At 50.4% G+C, this 20,035-nt stretch overlaps 2 protein-coding genes across 2 annotated transcripts; one reads left to right on the forward strand and one right to left on the reverse strand.

Annotated features, from left to right (window-relative positions):
• Positions 1 to 4,556: 4,556 nt before the first annotated feature.
• Positions 4,557 to 11,072, forward strand: LOC137902790 (polyhomeotic-like protein 1). Its single transcript, XM_068746870.1, has 15 exons — positions 4,557 to 4,645; positions 4,895 to 5,022; positions 5,126 to 5,242; positions 6,653 to 6,730; positions 6,796 to 6,918; positions 6,998 to 7,156; positions 7,272 to 7,353; positions 7,428 to 8,209; positions 9,241 to 9,376; positions 9,434 to 9,621; positions 9,696 to 9,786; positions 9,979 to 10,065; positions 10,153 to 10,325; positions 10,505 to 10,712; positions 10,899 to 11,072. The coding sequence occupies exons 2-15, from the start codon at positions 4,897 to 4,899 to the stop codon at positions 11,048 to 11,050; spliced, it is 2,502 nt and encodes an 833-aa protein (XP_068602971.1). The 5' UTR covers positions 4,557 to 4,645; positions 4,895 to 4,896; the 3' UTR covers positions 11,051 to 11,072.
• A 1,288-nt stretch (positions 11,073 to 12,360) lies between these two features.
• LOC137902793 (tyrosine-protein kinase STYK1-like) lies at positions 12,361 to 19,123 on the reverse strand. Its single transcript, XM_068746873.1, has 10 exons — positions 19,066 to 19,123; positions 17,001 to 17,173; positions 14,146 to 14,316; positions 13,837 to 14,073; positions 13,582 to 13,763; positions 13,422 to 13,490; positions 12,935 to 13,149; positions 12,827 to 12,867; positions 12,634 to 12,730; positions 12,361 to 12,568 (listed from the first exon to the last, which is right to left on the reverse strand). The coding sequence occupies exons 2-10, from the start codon at positions 17,053 to 17,055 to the stop codon at positions 12,373 to 12,375; spliced, it is 1,263 nt and encodes a 420-aa protein (XP_068602974.1). The 5' UTR covers positions 17,056 to 17,173; positions 19,066 to 19,123; the 3' UTR covers positions 12,361 to 12,372.
• Between the last annotated feature and the right edge of the window lie 912 nt (positions 19,124 to 20,035).

The following is a 20,035-nucleotide window of genomic DNA, read 5'->3' on the forward strand; positions in this document are numbered from 1 at the left end:
GTGTGTACATGACCAGGCTCTTATTAGAATGAAGAGTTGCTCAACATAAACAATTAGGAGCTACTAACAAGTAGCGGTGGCTGAAAAGGAAATGCTAATATTGCATAAACAATGGATAAGCTATTTGTTCTGTCATCTCATTTACTAATTTATTTTTATTCTTTAACCTATCTTTCCACAAAGGGAAGAGTGGCTGCTACCTAATGCTCTTGTGTTCTTCATACATTAGCATAATGCTAACCAAGGAGCGTCCTTCCAAAATGAAACCAACAAAACTTTAATTCTAGAAATCAATATATTCTGACAGTTTCTTAGGTATGTGTGTTTAAAGAACTGTAAAAGTAATAGCGGTGTTTCTCGCTGCCGAGCTAGCTGTCCTAGCAAGAATGCTAACTGCTACTAACTGAATGCTATGTCAGTTAGCGTTTTAGCTGACTTAAGTACCTCTCTCTCTCCCTCTATCTAGCTTCAAAGCTAGCTAGCTAGGAAGTATTGTCAGGCCGTGCAGCCTAAATGAAAAACTTTTTAGAGTTGTCTGTGAGCTACATTAGCTAGGCTAGCTTGTACCCCCCAAAGAACTGGACTTGCACCCAATGAAGTGTTTAAGAACCTAAACTATAACGTGTGTACGCATTAAGATTAGATTGTTGCTCCTCCCTGATGACTGAGAACCGACACAAGTCAGATTAAACACTATTTTCCTCCATGTTGTTGCTAACAGTTTTATGCTAACGTGACGGCAAAACAGTTACTATGAGCTGAACCCTGAACGCGAGCTAATCTGACGTTGCCATCCATCGGGCCCTTAATGATGCAGCAGGTTCTGTGTGAGTCCGGCCCGGGTTCTGATGTTCTGGCGCTGCTCTCTGATGTATTTATGGCGTTTCTGCTCCGTCGTTGCTTCGGTGACGGATCTAATCGAATGCTTTGATTATTAGTGATTTTGTGGGAACAGCTGTTCAACCCGTTTTCACACCTGTCCTATCGTTCCTGGTTGAAGTTACCTGTCGGTTGACCAAACGCATCCGCTCACCAGCAGCCTTCAGAGATTCTGTATTTCATTAAACCCACTAAAGATGTGAAGCCAGGAAGTTGAAGCGGGCTGATCCCGCCTCCTCCAGGTGTCACCTGCACACCTGGACGTCCTATGTTTGTTCTTTAAGGTGCTTGTATCTTGTGTCTGCTCACCCTCATCTTTCTCATCGTGTGATGATGGAGATGAAGATGCTGAGTGGATGTCAGTCATTAAAGTGTGAGTGTAATCAGATTACTCCTGTTGATTGGATCTTTGTCTCCCCTCATTTCCTCCTCTGCTGTAGATCAGGCTGTTTCTTTGTTGTTGTGCGTTTGTAGGAACCTTCCTCACCTCTTCGGTATTGACAATGACGTCTTTCTCTTAAAGGGGCAGTTCGTCCTAAAATCATTGGAGCATTTCCTCTGAACTCCTCCCTGCTTCTTGTCTGCGTCTCCTGGCAGAAGGAGACGCGCATCGTCTCCTGAACGACTCCTGTGTGTAAACATGAACGGCATACTCTTTAGCTAAATCTTAATGTTAGCTCAGTTAGCATAGTTAGCCTCCCTATACCATGTGTCAATAGGAGCCTTGAATATAAACATTGAAGGCATCCTCTTGAATCTGTAGCGATAGCTAGTGTACCGGTTAGCTAGCGTCGTGCACAGGATGTAAACATGACTGCTCTAATGTAGTAGCAGGTAGCTCAGGTAGCAGGAAACACGCGCTACGAGTGGATGATCATGACATCGCAGATGACGTTGTGAGAGCAGGTAGAGGAGAATCTAGAGAAGTGGAGGTCTGCTCTAGAAAAGAGAGGGATGAAGGTGAGCAGGAGTAAAACAGAGTACATGTGTGTACATGAGAAGGTCCCAGGGGGGACAGTGAAGCTACAAGGAAGAGACGTAAAGAAGGGAGAGGACTTCAGGTACCTCGGGTAACAGAGCAGAGTGATGGAGAGAATGTGGAAAGGAAGAATAGAAGGGCGCTGGTGATGGAGCTGCCAGGGAACAGGGCTAGAGGACGACCCAGGAGAAGACACATGGACGTAGTGAGGGAGGACATGAGACCGGCTGGTGTTGGGGAGGACGATGCAAAGGACAGGGTGAAGTGGAGGACGTTGGGTTGCTGTGGAGACCTTCAGGGGACAAGAAGACATTAACTCTGATGATGGGTTCTCTGTTCTCTTTGCTCTAATAATATAACTAGAAAACGACAATCAGAGATTGCAGACTCCGCCTCCAAAAGACTATTGGACCTTGTGAGACAGTAAACAGGGCTTCCGGATCAGAGGGGCCAAACCTGCTCTAGCTTGCTGCTCCGGAACGTACTACAAGACTCCTTCTGGACTCTTTTTCCCATCATGCCATTCGTGTCCCTCCCTCTTAAAGTGGCAGTTTACAGCAGAGGCACAATTCCAGATGTAAAAATAATTCTAGAATCTGGATCCAGATCCGGATCAACGCCATTCTCGGGGAGGACCGAGCCACGGACAGAACCTTGCTTGTGTAAAAATTTCAAGTCGATTGGGTTACTAGTTTTTGAGTTATGCGCTCGGACAGACAGACAAACAAACAAACGGACCCAGTTGCAGTACCCTCGCCTCCCCTTCGGAGAGGCTAATAACTGTTTCTGTCCCCGACGGGGAACCTGCCTTTCTGCTGACGTGGCGAACTGTCCCTTTAACGACTCACCCGCTGCACACCGCCCAGGTGTCGCACCTGACGTGACAGTGGGTGTGGCATTGCTCTGTGACGCACCCACGCGTGTTTGTAATGAACTTACGTTGTTAAATCAATAAATAAATACAGTGGTACCTCGACTTACGAATGTCCCTACATCCGAAATTTTCAGGTTACGAGGTTTCTGAATGGGAAAATATTGCCTCTTGTTACGGAAGCATTTCAGGATACGAGGTGAACTCTGGGAGCGGCGAATAGCGCTATTCGCCGCTCCCAGAGTTCCCCGAACGTAAACAAACTTGTAGCTGCTCTGCCATTGGCTATCGCCTAAAATCTGCCCGGCAACCCATTGCGTATGCGTGTATCCCGGCATGCTACGTGTATCCCGGCATGCTACGTGTTCGTGTGTATGCAGCGAGAGAGAGAGAGAACCCACGTTATTCGCAATGGACCCCAAAACAGGAGAAAAGAAGAGGAAGAGACTTTTTCTGGCCATAGAAACAAAGAAAGAGATACTAGAAAGGTACGAAAAGGGGATGCGTTTGAGCGATCTCGCAAAAGAATATGGCCGTAATACATCAACGATCAGCACGATAATAAAACAAAAGGAAGCCCTAAAAGCTACGGTTCCTTCCAAAGGCCTCTCTGTAATTTCCAAGAGGCGGTCAGCAGTGAACGACGAGATGGAGAGGTTGTTGCTCATGTGGATAAAAGACAAAGAGATCGCTGGTGACACAGTGACGGAGGCCATAATTTGCGCAAAAGCAATCGCCATTTTTACCGACATAGCGAAGGAGGACACAGGCGAAGGAAATTCGGCACAAGGACCACACCCGGAGTTTAAGGCATCGCGTGGGTGGTTCGAGAAGTTTAAAAGGAGGACTGGACTTCACTCTGTTGTTCGCCATGGCGAGGCATCCAGCGCCGACCACGAAGCGGCCGCCGAATTTGTGCAAAAATTCACACAATTGATGATCGACGAAGACTACGGTGCACAGCAAGTTTTTAATTGTGATGAGACGGGCCTTTTTTGGAAGAAGATGCCACGCCACGCAAAAGCAGACGTCATTGGATCAGTACTTTAAGAAACGCGACGCAGGAAACACCGCAAAGGACCAGTAAACACAGAGGACAAAAAATAACAGCTAAACGGTAAAATAAGATTTTTATTATTTTCTTTATTCTTTGGATTTTTTACATGATGTGCCTCTCGTTTTATGTTTATTGTGCGGTAATCTAATTTTAACATGCATTTGTTTCATGTTCTGATGTGCTTTTATGTTTCAATAAAAAAATATCATACTTTTGCGGGGCTTGGAACGGATTACTGCATTTACATTCAAAATGCGTCTCTACTTACGATATTTTCACGTTACGAGGTTAGTCCCGGAACGGATTAACTTCGTAAGCTGAGGTACCACTGTATCCATCATTTGAGACCGAGTTTTATTCTATTATTGAAGGAAAGTGATCAATACGAATCATCTAAAGATCGATTAATTAATACGAGATGTAATTATTGTAGACATTATCCACGATGTTAGATCTTTATTAAATAATAAATCTTTATTTTTATCTGGATCACCTCCAGAATCTAAAGGCTTATACTGTGTAAGTCTAAAACATGTAATAAAACCCCAAAATAATCATTTAGTATTTACTAGAAACACTGAATCTCATTTAAGTATCAATAAAGTTTATTCTGAACTAAAGATCGCTTTTTAATTTGACCGAACGGGATCCTTTTCTTCATCATTTCGGTGGTGATGATGTTCCACTTCCGGGTTCGGCCTTGACCGGTGGGGGCGTGCCCCTCTCGGCGTCCCGCTGCTCCGTCATCGCGTCGCGCCGGAAAAGGCAACGCGGCAGCGGAAGGAGGCGTTGCTCTCCGACAACACATCAACTGCGGATCCACCCAGGAGGAGCGCTCGGTGCCGCCGGCGAGGGGACGGTAAGGGCGGGCGGGCGGGCGGGCAGGCGGGCAGGCGGGCCCCGCGAGGCCTGCAGCAGCGTCGGAGAGCGGATGCTAGCGGGAGTAGCATCCGGTGGTAACTGGTCCAACAGAGGGACGCTAGCATTAGCATTAGCTAGCAGCCGCTAAAGATGATAGAGGATGATGTGTGTGAGCGTGTATGTCAGTGCGTGCGTGTGTCAGTGTACGTGTGCGCGCTTGATTGACGCTCCTCCACCTCCCCTGCAGCCATGGAGACGGATGGAGAGCAGAATCAGCAGCAGGGGGCCTCGACCAATGGGAGCGCTGCGTCTGGGACGAGCTCCCGCCCCTCCCCGATGAATTCCATGTCTCTCTATGAAAGGCAGGCGGTGCAGGTGTGTGTTTGATGATTGATTGGCTGAAGGCGAGGCTGTTGTCCCTCCGTTGACCCCCGTCCCCGTCCCCGTCCCCCGTCCCCGTCCCCCGTCCCCCGTCCAGGCGCTGCAGGCGCTCCAGAGGCAGCCCAACGCCGCCCAGTACTTCCAGCAGCTGATGCTGCAGCAGCAGATCAACACGGCCCAGCTGCAGAACATGGCCGCCGTGCAGCAGGTAAAGGTGTGTTCTTCAGGCCCCGCCTCCAAAATGAGCTTTAGAAATGAAGCTCTTCATCTTCTCTTTCTCTTCCTCCTATTCTTCCTCTTCTTTCTCTTCCTCCTCTTCTTTCTCCGTTCTCTTCCTCTCTTTCTCTTCCTCCTCTTCTTCCTCTTCTTTCTCCGTTCTCTTCCTCCTCTTCTTTCTCTTCCTCCTCTTCTTCCTCTTCTTTCTCCGTTCTCTTCCTCTCTTTCTCTTCCTCCTCTTCTTCCTCTTCTTTCTCCGTTCTCTTCCTCCTCTTCTTTCTCTTCCTCCTATTCTTTCTCTTCTTTCTCTTCTTCCTCTTCTTCCTCTTCTTTCTCCGTTCTCTTCCTCCTCTTCTTTCTCTTCCTCCTCTTCTTCCTCTTCTTTCTCCGTTCTCTTCCTCTCTCTTCCTCCTCTTCTTCCTCTTCTTTCTCCGTTCTCTTCCTCTCTTTCTCTTCCTCCTATTCTTCCTCTTCTTTCTCTTCTTCCTCTTCTTTCTCCGTTCTCTTCCTCTCTTTCTCTTCCTCCTCTTCTTCCTCTTCTTTCTCCGTTCTCTTCCTCCTCTTCTTTCTCTTCCTCCTCTTCTTCCTCTTCTTTCTCCGTTCTCTTCCTCTCTCTTCCTCCTCTTCTTCCTCTTCTTTCTCCGTTCTCTTCCTCTCTTTCTCTTCCTCCTATTCTTCCTCTTCTTTCTCTTCTTCCTCTTCTTTCTCCGTTCTCTTCCTCTCTTTCTCTTCCTCCTCTTCTTCCTCTTCTTTCTCCGTTCTCTTCCTCCTCTTCTTTCTCTTCCTCCTATTCTTTCTCTTCTTTCTCTTCTTCCTCTTCTTTCTCCGTTCTCTTCCTCCTCTTCTTTCTCTTCCTCCTCTTCTTCCTCTTCTTTCTCCGTTCTCTTCCTCCTCTTCTTTCTCTTCCTCCTCTTCTTCCTCTTCTTTCTCTTCTTCCTCTTCTTTCTCCGTTCTCTTCCTCTCTTTCTCTTCCTCCTCTTCTTCCTCTTCTTTCTCCGTTCTCTTCCTCTCTTTCTCTTCCTCCTATTCTTCCTCTTCTTTCTCTTCTTCCTCTTCTTTCTCCGTTCTCTTCCTCTCTTTCTCTTCCTCCTCTTCTTCCTCTTCTTTCTCCGTTCTCTTCCTCCTCTTCTTTCTCTTCCTCCTATTCTTTCTCTTCTTTCTCTTCTTCCTCTTCTTTCTCCGTTCTCTTCCTCCTCTTCTTTCTCTTCCTCCTCTTCTTCCTCTTCTTTCTCCGTTCTCTTCCTCCTCTTCTTTCTCTTCCTCCTCTTCTTCCTCTTCTTTCTCCGTTCTCTTCCTCTCTTTCTCTTCCTCCTATTCTTCCTCTTCTTTCTCTTCTTCCTCTTCTTTCTCCGTTCTCTTCCTCTCTTTCTCTTCCTCCTCTTCTTCCTCTTTGTCCTCTTCCTCCCAGGCTACTCTGGCAGCCAGTCGTCAGTCCAGTCCTTCCAGCAGCAGTTCTTCTCAGACCACCAGCACCACAGCTGTATGTGTTGCCATGGTTACAGCAAGATGGCCGCCCTGTGTCCCGCTCAAGCTAACGTGATCTTTTTGCAGGCTAGTTCAGCACCTGGACCTTCGGCCAGCAGCCGTCCTATCGGAGCCTCGGCATCGTCCACAATCAGCCAATCGGTGCTGCTGAGTGGGTCGGCAGGGGGGGCGGGACAAATGTACCTGAGGGTGAGTGTCTTAGGGAGAAGCGGTCCAGGTCCACGCGGTGAAACGGTCCAGGTCCACACGTTGTTCCACTGTCCTGCAGGTCAACCGCTCCTTGAGGGCCCCCATCTCCTCACAGCTCATCTTTATGCCCGGCAGCACAGCAACTGCTGCCGTGGCAACTGTTGCCCAGCAACCACAAGCTCAGCAACAGGAAGTGACACCAACTTCCTCTTCCAGCAGCCAATCTGATAACGACCAGGTTGGTGGAATGAAGATTTGAATTGATCTGGATTTGACTGACTTCCTGTTTTTGCTTGCTCCGGCTCTGATTCGCTGCCACAGATGTCTTCTTTCTGACCCCACCTGTCCTCCAGGTGCAGAATCTCACCATGCGGGGCGTGTCTGCTAGCAAAGCCGCCGTTATTAAGACTGAAGCGCCTGAGAGGAATGAGTCGGGTAGGAGGGGAGGGTCCACTCACGACGGTTTAACAACGATATCGATAACCAATCAAACGGACTTTCTGTTTCAGCTCCCTTCTCATTGGTCCAGCCCTCCCAGCCTCCCAGTAAGCCGAGCCAGCCTCACCCCCAGCCGGCCCACATCAAAATCCCCACGTACCCCCAACCCACCAACCTGAGAGCCCCCCCGTCCTCCTCCGTCCCTCTGTCCCAGCTCCTGCTTCATGGGACCCGGACTCTCAACAGGGCCCCCACGGCCCCCACGCTGGTCCTCACCTCCAGCGCTGCCTCCCAGCCTCACGGCTATCCTGTTGGCACGGCAACCGTCAAACCGGCCGTCAACGCTCAGACCCTCGTGGTCCAGCCGCTGCAGAAGACGTCCCACGGAAATGGACCCGTCCCCATCCAGCCCAAAACACTGCAGGGACTGCGCCTGCCCCTCCAGCTGCCCTCGAGGAACCCCCCTCCCATCCTGCCCGCCCCGGCCCCCTCCGGTGGCTCCGCCCAGCCCCCCCAGCCACCACACATCCCGGTCCAGATCGTGGGAGCGAGGCAGAGCTCGCTGGGAAACGCCCAGGCTCTGGCCCTGGCCAGGGGCAGCTCCTCCCAGGAGGGGGCGGCGCCCATGGGAAGAGGGGTGGGGCTAAAGACACTTCAGTCACCCCAGGAGGCGTCCCCTTTGCCTCAAGTGTCTCAGGTGCATCCGCAAGCCAATCAGAGCTCTGGACAGAGTCCGAACGGGCAGCCAGCTTCAAGCCACGCCTCCTCCCTCCCCCTGCCAACAGAGGAGCAGAGAGGAGCAGCAGGGGGAGGGGCCTCCCACGGCGACTCGTCAGGAGGTCAGGCGCCGCAGGTCAGCTGGTCCACCGGTTTGTTTGTTTGTTTGTTCGTCTGTTTGTTTGTTTGTTTGTTTGTTCGTCTGTTTGTTTTGTTTGTTTGTTTGTTTCTCTGTTTGTTTTGTTTGTTTGTTTGTTTGTTTGTTTGTTCGTCTGTTTGTTTGTTTGTTTGTTTGTTTGTTCGTCTGTTTGTTTGTTTGTTTGTTTGTTCGTCTGTTTGTTTGTTTGTTTGTTTGTTTGTTCTTCTGTTTGTTTCTCTGTTTGTTTTGTTTGTTTGTTGTTTTGTTTGTTTGTTTGTTTGTCTGTTTGTTCTTCTGTTTGTTTGTTCTTCTGTTTGTTTTTCTTCTGTCTGTTTGTTTTGTTTGTTTGTTCGTCTGTTTGTTTGTTCTGTTCGTCTGTTTGTTCTTCTGTTTGTTTTTCTTCTGTTTGTTTGTTTCTCTGTTTGTTTTGTTTGTTTGTTTGTTTGTTTGTTTCTCTGTTTTGTTTGTTTGTTCTTCTGTTTGTTTGTTTGTTTGTTTCTCTGTTTGTTTTGTTTGTTTGTTGTTTTGTTTTGTTTGTTTGTTTGTTTGTTTGTTTGTTCGTCTGTTTGTTTGTTGTTTTGTTTGTTTGTTCTTCTGTTTGTTTTTCTTCTGTTTGTTTGTTCGTCTGTTTGTTTGTTTGTTTGTTTGTTCGTCTGTTTGTTCTTCTGTTTGTTTGTTCTTCTGTTTGTTTTTCTTCTGTTTGTTTGTTTGTTTGTTTGTTTGTTTCTCTGTTTGTTTTGTTTGTTTGTTGTTTTGTTTGTTTGTTTGTTTGTTTGTTTGTTTGTCTGTTTGTTTGTTTGTTTGTTTCTCTGTTTGTTTCTCTGTTTGTTTTGTTTGTTTGTTTGTTTGTCTGTTTGTTTGTTTGTTTGTTTGTTTCTCTGTTTGTTTTGTTTGTTTGTTGTTTTGTTTGTTTGTTTGTTTGTTTGTTTTGTTTGTTTGTTTGTTTGTTTGTTTGTTAGTACTGAGTATCACATTTCACGGACGGATGCGCCGGCGGTCCGGATGATATTCCTCATTTGTTTTCTCAGGGAAAGCAGCTGATTGGCTCCTTGAAAAGAAAATCTGACTCCAAGTCAGCCAATGATGAAGATGGCCCCTCCCCTTCACGGCTCCAGCCAGTCACAAATCACTCCTCAACGCTCCCAACCAATCCCGTTGAAGCAGGTATCGCCGTAGCAACGCCTGCGGAGATCTTTCATGGTGTGGTGTTGCTAGGAGGAGATGAAGGTGTACTCTGTTTTGCCCCGCCCCCAGCCGCCTCCTCCTCTCCCTCCCCAGTGCTGGCGGTGTCCCGCAGGGTGTCTGGCCAGGGCGAGCGAGCGCCCCCCCCCCAGGCGGTGGTGAAACCCAGTGTCCTCACGCACCTCATCGAGGGCTTCGTCATCCAGGAAGGAGCCGAGCCTTTCCCAGTGAGGAGGTTGACCTGTTCACTAGCCCCGCCCCTCCACGCCCCGCCCCGCCTTCACCTGTCTGTGTCCCACAGGTCTGCGGTTCCGGCAAGGACCCGGCTGCGGAAGACTCGACCCACGACGGTCCAGACACCGACCGACCAGAGACCGTAACCACAGCAACAGGTGACAGCTCAGGCCTTCCAGACGGGGGGCGGGACCACCTTCCTTAAAGGAACAGTACACCCATAAAGGTGTTATTTTCACCGTTACCGTTCAGGACGGGAGCATTGATTGATTGAATTGACTGATTTATGAAGGCCCGTCTTTCTGTGGGCGTGTCCTCCGCTGACCTCTGCCCCCCGCTGTGTCCTGCAGTGCTGCCGTGTGAGTACTGTCAGAACTTCGCTCCGGCCAGCCAGTTCAGAGGCACCAAAAGGTTCTGCTCCGTGTCTTGTGCCAAGAGGTATGTCTGAAATGTCCGCCATGCAGGAGAAGCTGCTGGGGGAGGAGCCTGCGGTGGCGTTTGGGTCGCTCTCTGTCTACGATGCCGTGTGTGTTGGTTCTCCAGGTACAACGTCAGCTTCCGGCAGAACGTCTGCATCCGGCCGGGTCGGCTGTCCAACTCGGATGAGGAGGGACGAGTCGCCAGGCGGAGGGTTCCCCGCAGGACCAGCTCACAAATAGCCAGTGCCAAGATCGCTGGGAGGCCCCTCCCTGTCCAGGTGAGACGGGAGGAGCTGAATGCAGGGTGTCCACATATAGTCGGCCACAGGGAGGGAAATGTGAACATCCCATAATGTTCATGACAGAACCCCCCCCCCCCTTCATTCCATCTAGTCAGCTGGACCGCCATTAACCCCCCCTTCCTCCTCCCCCTCCTCCTCTTCCTCCTCCTCCTCAGTGCTGTTCAGATTCCAGTCGTTCAGAGGAGGAGTCCAGTGCAGAGGACGATGAAGATGACCCCATGTCCCTCTCTCCGGCCTCCTCGGTGTCCTGCCACCGGCCCCCTCCTCCGCTCCCGCCCGAGAGCTCCGCCCCCGGCTGCCTACCTGCGAGCCCCGGCCAATGGAGCGTGGAGGAAGTGTCGCGGTTTATTTCCTCCCTGCAAGGTGGGTGATGGTTGGATGAGTAGAAGCGTCTGATTGGACGAGGGGACCAGCCGTCTTGTTGTGTGACTGCTAGCGCGTTAGCTGCTAGCTGCTAGCGGTCACGCCGGGCCGGATGGGGACGCTTGATGAATGAACGGGGGCAGCGTTGTCCTCTGCCCTTCATCGTTCTCCTCCTCCTCTCCTCAGGCTGCGAGGAGCTGGCCCCCCACTTCCTGTCGCAGGAGATCGATGGGCAGGCCCTGCTGCTGCTGAAGGAGGAGCATCTCATGTCCACCATGAACATCAAGCTGGGCCCCGCCCTGAAGATCTGTGCCCACATTAACAACCTGAGAGACTGAGCGGGGCCTTCAGGCCCGTGGAGCGGTCCTGAGGTACCCCCCCACAGGTGGCGCCGGGGGCGTGGCTCTTCCTTGTGCTTGTGTCGGAGGCTCTGAAAGCGTTTTCTCGTGTCGTGTTGTCGGGTTTAGGCGTCTTCTCCTCCTCGATGGAGCGCCGGGTCAGTCCAGGAAACATTTCTGTAATCTAGACAAGATGGAGGGAGGAGTCCAGCGGGATGGGCGTCGCTATTTAACCAGCTGCAAGGTCAAAAGAAGGTCCAGTCCAGACTCCGGTTAAACTGTCCCATCAAAGCAGGAAGTCAGGAGGACGTTCCCGTTTTGTTGTTTCCAGATATCTGTTGTCCTCCTAGCTTGTCTCATGCTGTGTGAGTGTTAGCGTCGCGTAGCTTCCTAGCCAGCTGGCCTTAGCGTTGGCGTTAGCATTAGTGCTGAAGTCACTGCTGCAGGGATCGTTCTGAGTCTGTAACAATCAGAAGACCAGCCCTGTCCCGAGGGACTGCGTTTCCATGGAGACGCCGGCGGTTCTGTCATTCAATAAATAATCTGCTGTTTACGACTGGCTGTGTCGGTGCTTACCCGACCCGGTCCGAGTGGACCCAACCAGTCTGCAGGAGGAGGTGTGGTTCAGCAGGGCGCCATGGGACCGGTACCGTTCTGACCCGGGTTGAACAGCACGGCCAGTTCAGTCATACGTTAGCTAACGCATGTAAGCTAGCGTGCATTAGCGCAGAGCGTTTCTATCTGTTTCCGTGCTTCAGTTCTGAGCAGGTAAACATCGACTGGATTAGGATTAGGATTAGCATTTACCCCAATGTCAGGCTATCGTGATGCTAGCCAGAGGCTGGAACCTCTGACCTCTGCTTCATGAAAACTGACAGGCTAACGTTAGCAAAAGCAGGAAATGTAGTCTTTCATTATATTAGCCGGATCGTCTGTACAAAGAAGGAATATTTACAATGTGATCATTATTCATTAAAACATTCCAATAGAGCAATGAAATAAAATGCTAGAAGCTACGATCAATCAGAGAAATGCTAAATAAAATGCTAGAAGCTACGATCAATCGGCAAAATGCTAAATAAAATGCTAGAAGCTACGATCAATCGGCGAAATGCTAAATAAAATGCTAGAAGCTACGGTCAATCGGCGAAATGCTAAATAAAATGCTAAAAGCTACGATCAATCAGAGAAATGCTAAATAAAATGCTAAAAGCTACGATCAATCGGCGTGCACGTTTCTGATCGACTTGTGTCTCGTCTGACGTTCGTTCGCGTGTCTTTGTGGAACGATTGGTCAGGAGCTGGTGAAGGCTCTCCACCAATCAGAGCACGGCGTAGTTGTACGCCTCTCCATAGCCCGCCTCCCTCAGGTACGTCTCGATGTCCACGGGTCCAGGCGCCCTGAGGACGGCGCTGGCGCTGGCAGATGTCTCTGCTGCCTGAAGTGTCCTGATGAGGTCCGGCAGGGACGGACGCCGGTTGGCGTTCCAGCCGCAGCAGGACTCGATGATGGCGAACCTTGGGACAGAGTTCAGGTGTAAGCGGTGCGGGGACGGTCCTGGGACTACGGGACTCGGTCTTACAAGGTGCTGGAGCAGGACGCGGGTCGGGTCAGGTGCTTCCCCCTTTGGAGATGCTGCAGGACTCCGGTCGCCATGAGGTGAGCGAACGGCGGCTCACCTGCGTGAACGGACGGTTAGCCTGCTGCTCTGTCATGTAGCACGTAGCATTTAGCACGTAGCACGTAGCACGTAGCGCGTAGCACGTAGCACTTACCCAGCGTGATCATTTCATACAGCAGGATGCCGAAGGACCACCTGTTGGAGGACAGACAGTCAGACAGGAAGTGGATGACGCCCCCTGGTGGACGAGCTGGACACTCACACGTCGCTCCTATGGCTGACGGCCCCCCTGCTGAGCACCTCGGGAGCCTGCCACTTCCTCAGCTCCATGACCTCGCCCCCCCCCGGGGCGTGGACCTGGGACCTCGAGCGGTAGGCGGAGCCCAAACCCCACAGTTTGGCTGTCAAATCTCCACCAACCAGAACGCTGCGAGCTCCCACGTTGCCATGGATACAGCTCTGAGTGTGCAGGTACTCCTGACAGGGCGATAAAGGGAATCAGGTGCCTTAGCTGTACCTGCTGGCCGTCGACCAATCAGAGCTCTGTACTGCGTCATGTGACCTGCTCGGGTTCGGTTCTAAAGACGCAGAACCCGATGTGGGTACCTCAAAGACGGCGCTACGCAACGGAAACCGGATGAATCCGAAAGATTTGTTATTCTGCGATAATTAAAGACATCGTTTCCCGTTGCCATGGCGCCCGGAGGCTAACGACAGAGACGATGTCCCCAGGAGGCGCTTCAACCAACCAGAGCGGAGGCCACTTGTCCCGCCATGATGAAGATCCTCTTCTCAGTCAGGTCACAGGGGGGGTCCTCCTGCAGGGAGGAGGAGGAGGAGGAGGAGGAGGAGGAGGTGAGTGCGTGCGGCTACGACCACTACTGCCCCCTAGAGACCGGTGGAGGTAACCTTTCTGCATCTCCAAAGGAAGCCCAGCAGGTCTCCGTGCTGCAGCTCCTCCACCGCCATCGCCACGGGCGACTGCACCGAGACCACGCCCAGCAGCACAGGTAGGAAGGGGTGTGGCCCGAGTCCCGACAGGAAGGAGGCAAAGCCCAGAAAGTGCTGCTTCTCGCTGCCGTCAGCCGTTTCTGAGGAGGATGGTAGAATGTGGCGTATTATGGGATGTCGGCTCCTCTTCCTCACCTTTGACCTTTGTCTTACCGCTCAGCACCCTCAGGACGACGCCCCTGCTGTCCATGTGGGCCCGGTAGAGGCGGACGGTGTTCCCGTGCTTCATGGACAGGGTGGGGCTCAGAGGCGTGACGCGGCTGAAGGCTCCGTGCTGCCCCCCTGTGGACACCTGCGGTACTGCAGCCGGGGTAGCCGTGGCGTTCCGCTGCACAGGTTGACGTGCCATCGGCAGCTCCTCGTGTTCCAGCGGGTTGATCCCTGGGGGGGCTTTAAACAGGGCGGGGCAAGATGAGCAGCGTGGTCGTCACGGTGACGCGTGACCGAAGCGCGTTCGCTCACCGTCGATGCCGTGGAGGTGAATTCTGTAGCTCTGCCGGCGGCTGTGAAAGGAGGTGTTGACGACGCGTTGACGACCGTACCGCAGTACACACAGCGTTACCATGGTGACCAGCGTAGAAAGGATGAACAGCGTCGGGATGATGATCAACGCCACCTCGTACTCCCTCGCAACTGAGAGAGGAGAGGAAGGGTGAGGGCTAGCAGATCATCCCCACCTGGACAGGTGAGTGCTAGCAGATTGTCCTCACCTGGACAGGTGAGTGCTAGCAGATCGTCCTCACCTGGACAGGTGAGGGCTAGCAGATCATCCCCACCTGGACAGGTGAGTGCTAGCAGATCGTCCTCACCTGGACAGGTGAGTGCTAGCAGATCGTCCTCACCTGGACAGGTGAGGGCTAGCAGATCGTCCTCACCTGGACAGGTGAGTGCTAGCAGATTGTCCTCACCTGGACAGGTGAGGGCTAGCAGATCGTCCTCACCTGGACAGGTGAGGGCTAGCAGATCATCCCCACCTGGACAGGTGAGTGCTAGCAGATCGTCCTCACCTGGACAGGTGAGTGCTAGCAGATCGTCCTCACCTGGACAGGTGAGGGCTAGCAGATTGTCCTCACCTGGACAGGTGAGGGCTAGCAGATCGTCCTCACCTGGACAGGTAAAACACAGATTACATACATGATCTCAGAATAGAATAGAAAGCCTTTGTTGTCCTTGCATCATCGCTACACAATGAGATTAGGAGCGCTGCTCCCTCTGGTGTTCAGTAACAGAAAATTAAAGTAACAACATAAAACGACACAAATTTAAAGTGATACTGTTTAGTACACACGGTGAGTAGTTATACTGTTTAGTACACACGGTGAGTAGTTATACTGTTTAGTACACACGGTGAGTAGTTATACTGTTTAGTACACATGGTGAGTAGTTATACTGTTTAGTACACATGGTGAGTAGTTATATTGTTTAGTACACACGGTGAGTAGTTATACTGTTTAGTACACACGGTGAGTAGTTATATTGTTTAGTACACACGGTGAGTAGTTATACTGTTCAGTACACACGGTGAGTAGTTATACTGTTTAGTACACACGGTGAGTAGTTATATTGTTTAGTACACACGGTGAGTAGTTATATTGTTTAGTACACACGGTGAGTAGTTATACTGTTTAGTACACACGGTGAGTAGTTATATTGTTTAGTACACATGGTGAGTAATTATATTGTTTAGTACACACGGTGAGTAGTTATATTGTTTAGTACACATGGTGAGTAGTTATGTTGTTTAGTACACACAATGAGTAGTTATATTGTTTAGTACACACGGTGAGTAGTTATGTTGTTTAGTACACACGGTGAGTAGTTATGTTGTTTAGTACACATGGTGAGTAGTTATGTTGTTTAGTACACACAATGAGTAGTTATGTTGTTTAGTACACACGGTGAGTAGTTGTGTTGTTTAGTACACACGGTGAGTAGTTATGTTGTTTAGTACACATGGTGAGTAGTTATGTTGTTTAGTACACACAATGAGTAGTTATGTTGTTTAGTACACACGGTGAGTAGTTATGTTGTTTAGTACACACGGTGAGTAGTTGTATTGTTTAGTCCTGAGGGTGTGTCCCGGGTGGGAGGAGTCTCTGACAATGATCTACTGGTGAGCGTTTAACTCGGGTTATTCGTCTAACCCAGCGGTCCCAACCTTTGTTCTGACCCGGACCGGTTCCATGCTGGACCCGGGGTAATGAAATAAAAACAGGAACCTTCTGTTATACACGTGTAATAACCATTAAAGGGTTATTTCAGCAGGAAACATTGTTGAAGTTGATGTATCAATAATCGCTTCTGTCCTTCATGTTCACATTTTATCTTTCATAAATTCCAGGTTCTTTTCTTTTTAATCTGGGGTACTTGTCCTTTAATCTGGGGTTCTTGTCCTTTAATCCAGGGTTCTTGTCCTTCTATGCAGGGTTCTTATCCTTTAATCTGGGATTCTTGTCCTTTAATCTGGGGTTCTTGTCCTTTAATCCGGGATTCTTGTCCTTTAATCCGGGGTTCTTGTCCTTTAATCCGGGATTCTTGTCCTTTAATCCGGGGTTCTTGTCCTTTAATCCGGGGTTCTTGTCCTTTAATCCGGGGTTCTTGTCCTTTAATCCGGGATTCTTGTCCTTTAATCCGGGATTCTTGTCCTTTAATCCGGGGTTCTTGTCCTTTAATCCGGGGTTCTTGTCCTTTAATCTGGGGTTCTTGTCCTTTAATCTGGGGTTCTTGTCCTTTAATCCGGGGTTCTTGTCCTTTAATCCGAGGTTCTTGGTCTCTGTGTGTTGAAGCAGTTTTTAAGGCTTTGTTGACTCGTCCACATATGATGCAGAGCGGACCGGTACCGGTCGACGGCCCGGTGGTTGGGGACACCTGGTCTAACGGAATGGGGGTGTGGCTAACTGCTACCTGCTCCCTGTAGTGAGGCGTTGGACGTGAACCAGCTGGTGGTTCTGGAGAACCAGTGAGACCGGTCTGGGATGGCGTGCTGGTTCCACGCCTGGTCCGTCGCGATGCGTTCAGGTTCCACGCAATTCCTGTTCATTGTTATTCCACAATCAATAATGGAAGAGTATTGATCTCTTGCTGTGAGCAGGTGGAGGTACCTGCGTGTTACACCTGCGTGTTACACCTGGAGGAACACGCCTCCAGGCTTCAGAGCAGGAGGAGTCAGCAGGTACTGCTGAGTCATGCTACATTAGCGTCGCCGGCGCTCAGCAGGCCATCATTAAGTAAAGATAAATATCACCGTTCATTGATTAGTAGCTCTGAATCGATCTCTTGTATTGATCAGTATTGCTGATCAGTAACTACGTTCTTACTGCAGAGTCTGTCGTCCGGTGCACAAAGGTCGGCGGCGGCGGTGTTGCTCGACATTCCGGCTGCTGGGGGGGGCTGCACTCAGGACGCCTCGTCGATCCGTGATTGATCAGTGACAGCCGATCATCCTGAAGTAACCCTCCCACCACTAGAGGGCGACGTTCCGCCTCAACTTCTGACAGGAACAGGTGAGAGAGGCGGGGGGGCAAACGCATTAGCGTAAACACAAACAGTAAACAACAGCCTCACATTTAACAAACGCAACATGCGTGTTCACCCCCTGGGGGCGGGGCCTGCCGTGCAAATGGCCTGACCTCATTGGTTTGTGGTTCTTCACCTGGTCCAGGTGATTTACATCAGTGTCCTCTGATTTCCTTAACAAATGCAGCAGCATCCAGGTGGAGTAGCTCCGCCCCCATCCTCCATTGAGCCGTGCGGGTGACGCGTGTCATCGTTTTAATACCCAATCAGATTAAAGGATAATTATGTCAGATGCTTGAGTCGTCATGGCGATACGTCACGTCAGGGTTAGTGTCTGTGGAACTGGATGTGTGTCATGTGACCGAGGATCGTCTTAACGACACACACACACACACACTCACACACACACACACACACTCACACACACACACACACACTCACACACACTCACACACACACACACGCACACTCACACACACACACACACACTCACACACACTCACACACTCACACACACATTCACACACACACACACTCACACACACTCACACACACACACACTCACACACACACACACACACACACACTCACACACACACACACACACACACACACACACTCACACACACACACACACACTCACACACACTCACACACACACACACACTCACACACACTCACACACACTCACACACACACACACACACACACTCACACACACACACACACACTCACACACACACACACACACACACACACACTCACACACACACACACACACTCACACACACTCACACACACTCACACACACACACACACTCACACACACTCACACACACACACACACACACACACACACTCACACACACACACACACACTCACACACACTCACACACACACACACACACACACACACACACACTCACACACACACACACACACACTCACACACACACACACACACACACACACACACACTCACACACACACACACTCACACACACACACACACACACACACACACACACACACACACACACACACACACTCACACACACATTCACACACACACACACTCACACACACACTCACACACACACACACTCACACACACACACACACACACACACACACACACACACACACACACACACACACACACACACACACACACACACTCACACACACATTCACACACACACACACACTCACACCTCGGTGTATTGATGGCTGTGTATTGATCGCTGTGTATTGATCGCTGTGTATTGATGGCTGTGTATTGATGGCTGTGTATTGATGGCTGTGTATTGATGGCTGTGTATTGATCGCTGTGTATTGATGGCTGTGTATTGATCGCTGTGTATTGATGGCTGTGTATTGATGGCTGTGTATTGATGGCTGTGTATTGATCGCTGTGTATTGATCGCTGTGTATTGATGGCTGTGTATTGATGGCTGTGTATTGATGGCTGTGTATTGATCGCTGTGTATTGATCGCCGTGGCTCAGAGGACCCGTGGACCGGGTTCCTGATCTGTATCAGATGAACTCTGGTATCACCATTTGAAAACACCCTCATGAGGTCAAACTGGTTTCACTGAAGCTAGTGCCACGCCCACTTCTGCTGCGTATTCACACATACCTGCATGGCCACCACACACACACACACACACACACACACACACACACACACACGAGCAAAATGAGTGTAAAAACATGTAAAAAGGGGTGAATTGATTATTGATTGTAAAACTGCCAATCAGATTCTTTATTTATAAAAAATGTCCGGACCGTTCTACCCCCCCCCCCCCCACACACACACACACACACACACGCACACGTTCATTGTTTAAAGCGGTTCCCTCACCTGTCCTGATTCTGGTTCATCAGCCGTCACGATCCGATTGTTCTTGTATCGAGACCAGATAATCCGTCGCCCCCGACAACCGCAACAAGCCTGAGTTACGATCCAGAACCTCAGAAGACATTTCCACTCGGAAACTGTCTGTCAGCAGCTCGTCTGTTGACTCACCTGTCCCTCCCCCATTGGACACACCCACCCCTCCTGCTTCCTTGTTACCTGTGCACACCTTGCAGACGGGGCTGTTTGCTCTGCGTGTGTGAGGCGTGTTTCCAGAAAGTCAGGTACAACGTAACCATGGAAACGACAGCCTCCATTCAGGGGCTTCTGCCGAGAGGTCACCGGGAGCGTCCGTCTGCTCTGCCAATGAACACAATGCGTTTCCATCCGGTCAGGGTCAGGGTCGGGGTCAGGGTTAGGGTAAGGGTTAGGGTTAGGGTTAGGGTTAGAGGATGTTACGGGGCTGGGTGTTATAAAGCTGTTACAACGATGTTACGGGGCTGGGTGTTATAAAGCTGTTATAACGATGTTACGGGGCTGGGTGTTATGAAGCTGTTATAACAATGTTACGGGGCTGGGTGTTATAAAGCCGTTATAACGATGTTACGGGGCTGGGTGTTATAAAGCTGTTATAACGATGTTACGGGGCTGGGTGTTATAAAGCTGTTATAACGATGTTACGGGGCTGGGTGTTATAAAGCTGTTATAACGATGTTACGGGGCTGGGTGTTATGAAGCTGTTATAACGATGTTGCGGGTCTGGGTGTTATAACGATGTTACGGGGCTGGGTGTTATAAAGCTGTTATAACGATGTTACGGGGCTGGGTGTTATAAAGCTGTTATAACGATGTGTGTGTCACCTTCATGGACACACCAGGAACACGGACGTTGCCTTGGTCTCCTCAGGGTGGAAACGAGATCAACAATCGTCTGAACCTGACGGCAGCAGAAGGTGAGGCGGCGGCGGCGGCGGCG

Source organism: Brachionichthys hirsutus, chromosome 13 (genome assembly GCF_040956055.1).
Source record: "Brachionichthys hirsutus isolate HB-005 chromosome 13, CSIRO-AGI_Bhir_v1, whole genome shotgun sequence".
Classification (NCBI taxonomy): domain Eukaryota; kingdom Metazoa; phylum Chordata; class Actinopteri; order Lophiiformes; family Brachionichthyidae; genus Brachionichthys; species Brachionichthys hirsutus.

Coding starts and splice junctions, on each gene's coding strand:
- LOC137902790 (XM_068746870.1), top strand. CDS start 4,897: ATGGAGACGGATGGAGAGCAGAATCAGCAGCAGGGGGCCTCGACCAAT. Junction 9,377..9,433: donor AACCAATCCCGTTGAAGCAG/GTATCGCCGTAG, acceptor TGCTAGGAGGAG/ATGAAGGTGTACTCTGTTTT. Junction 10,066..10,152: donor CTCCGTGTCTTGTGCCAAGA/GGTATGTCTGAA, acceptor GTCTACGATGCC/GTGTGTGTTGGTTCTCCAGG.
- LOC137902793 (XM_068746873.1), bottom strand. CDS start 17,055: ATGTCGAGCAACACCGCCGCCGCCGACCTTTGTGCACCGGACGACAGA. Junction 14,317..17,000: donor ACCGGACGACAGACTCTGCA/GTAAGAACGTAG, acceptor CTCCTCTCTCAG/TTGCGAGGGAGTACGAGGTG. Junction 13,491..13,581: donor TCCTTTGGAGATGCAGAAAG/GTTACCTCCACC, acceptor TCCTCCCTGCAG/GAGGACCCCCCCTGTGACCT.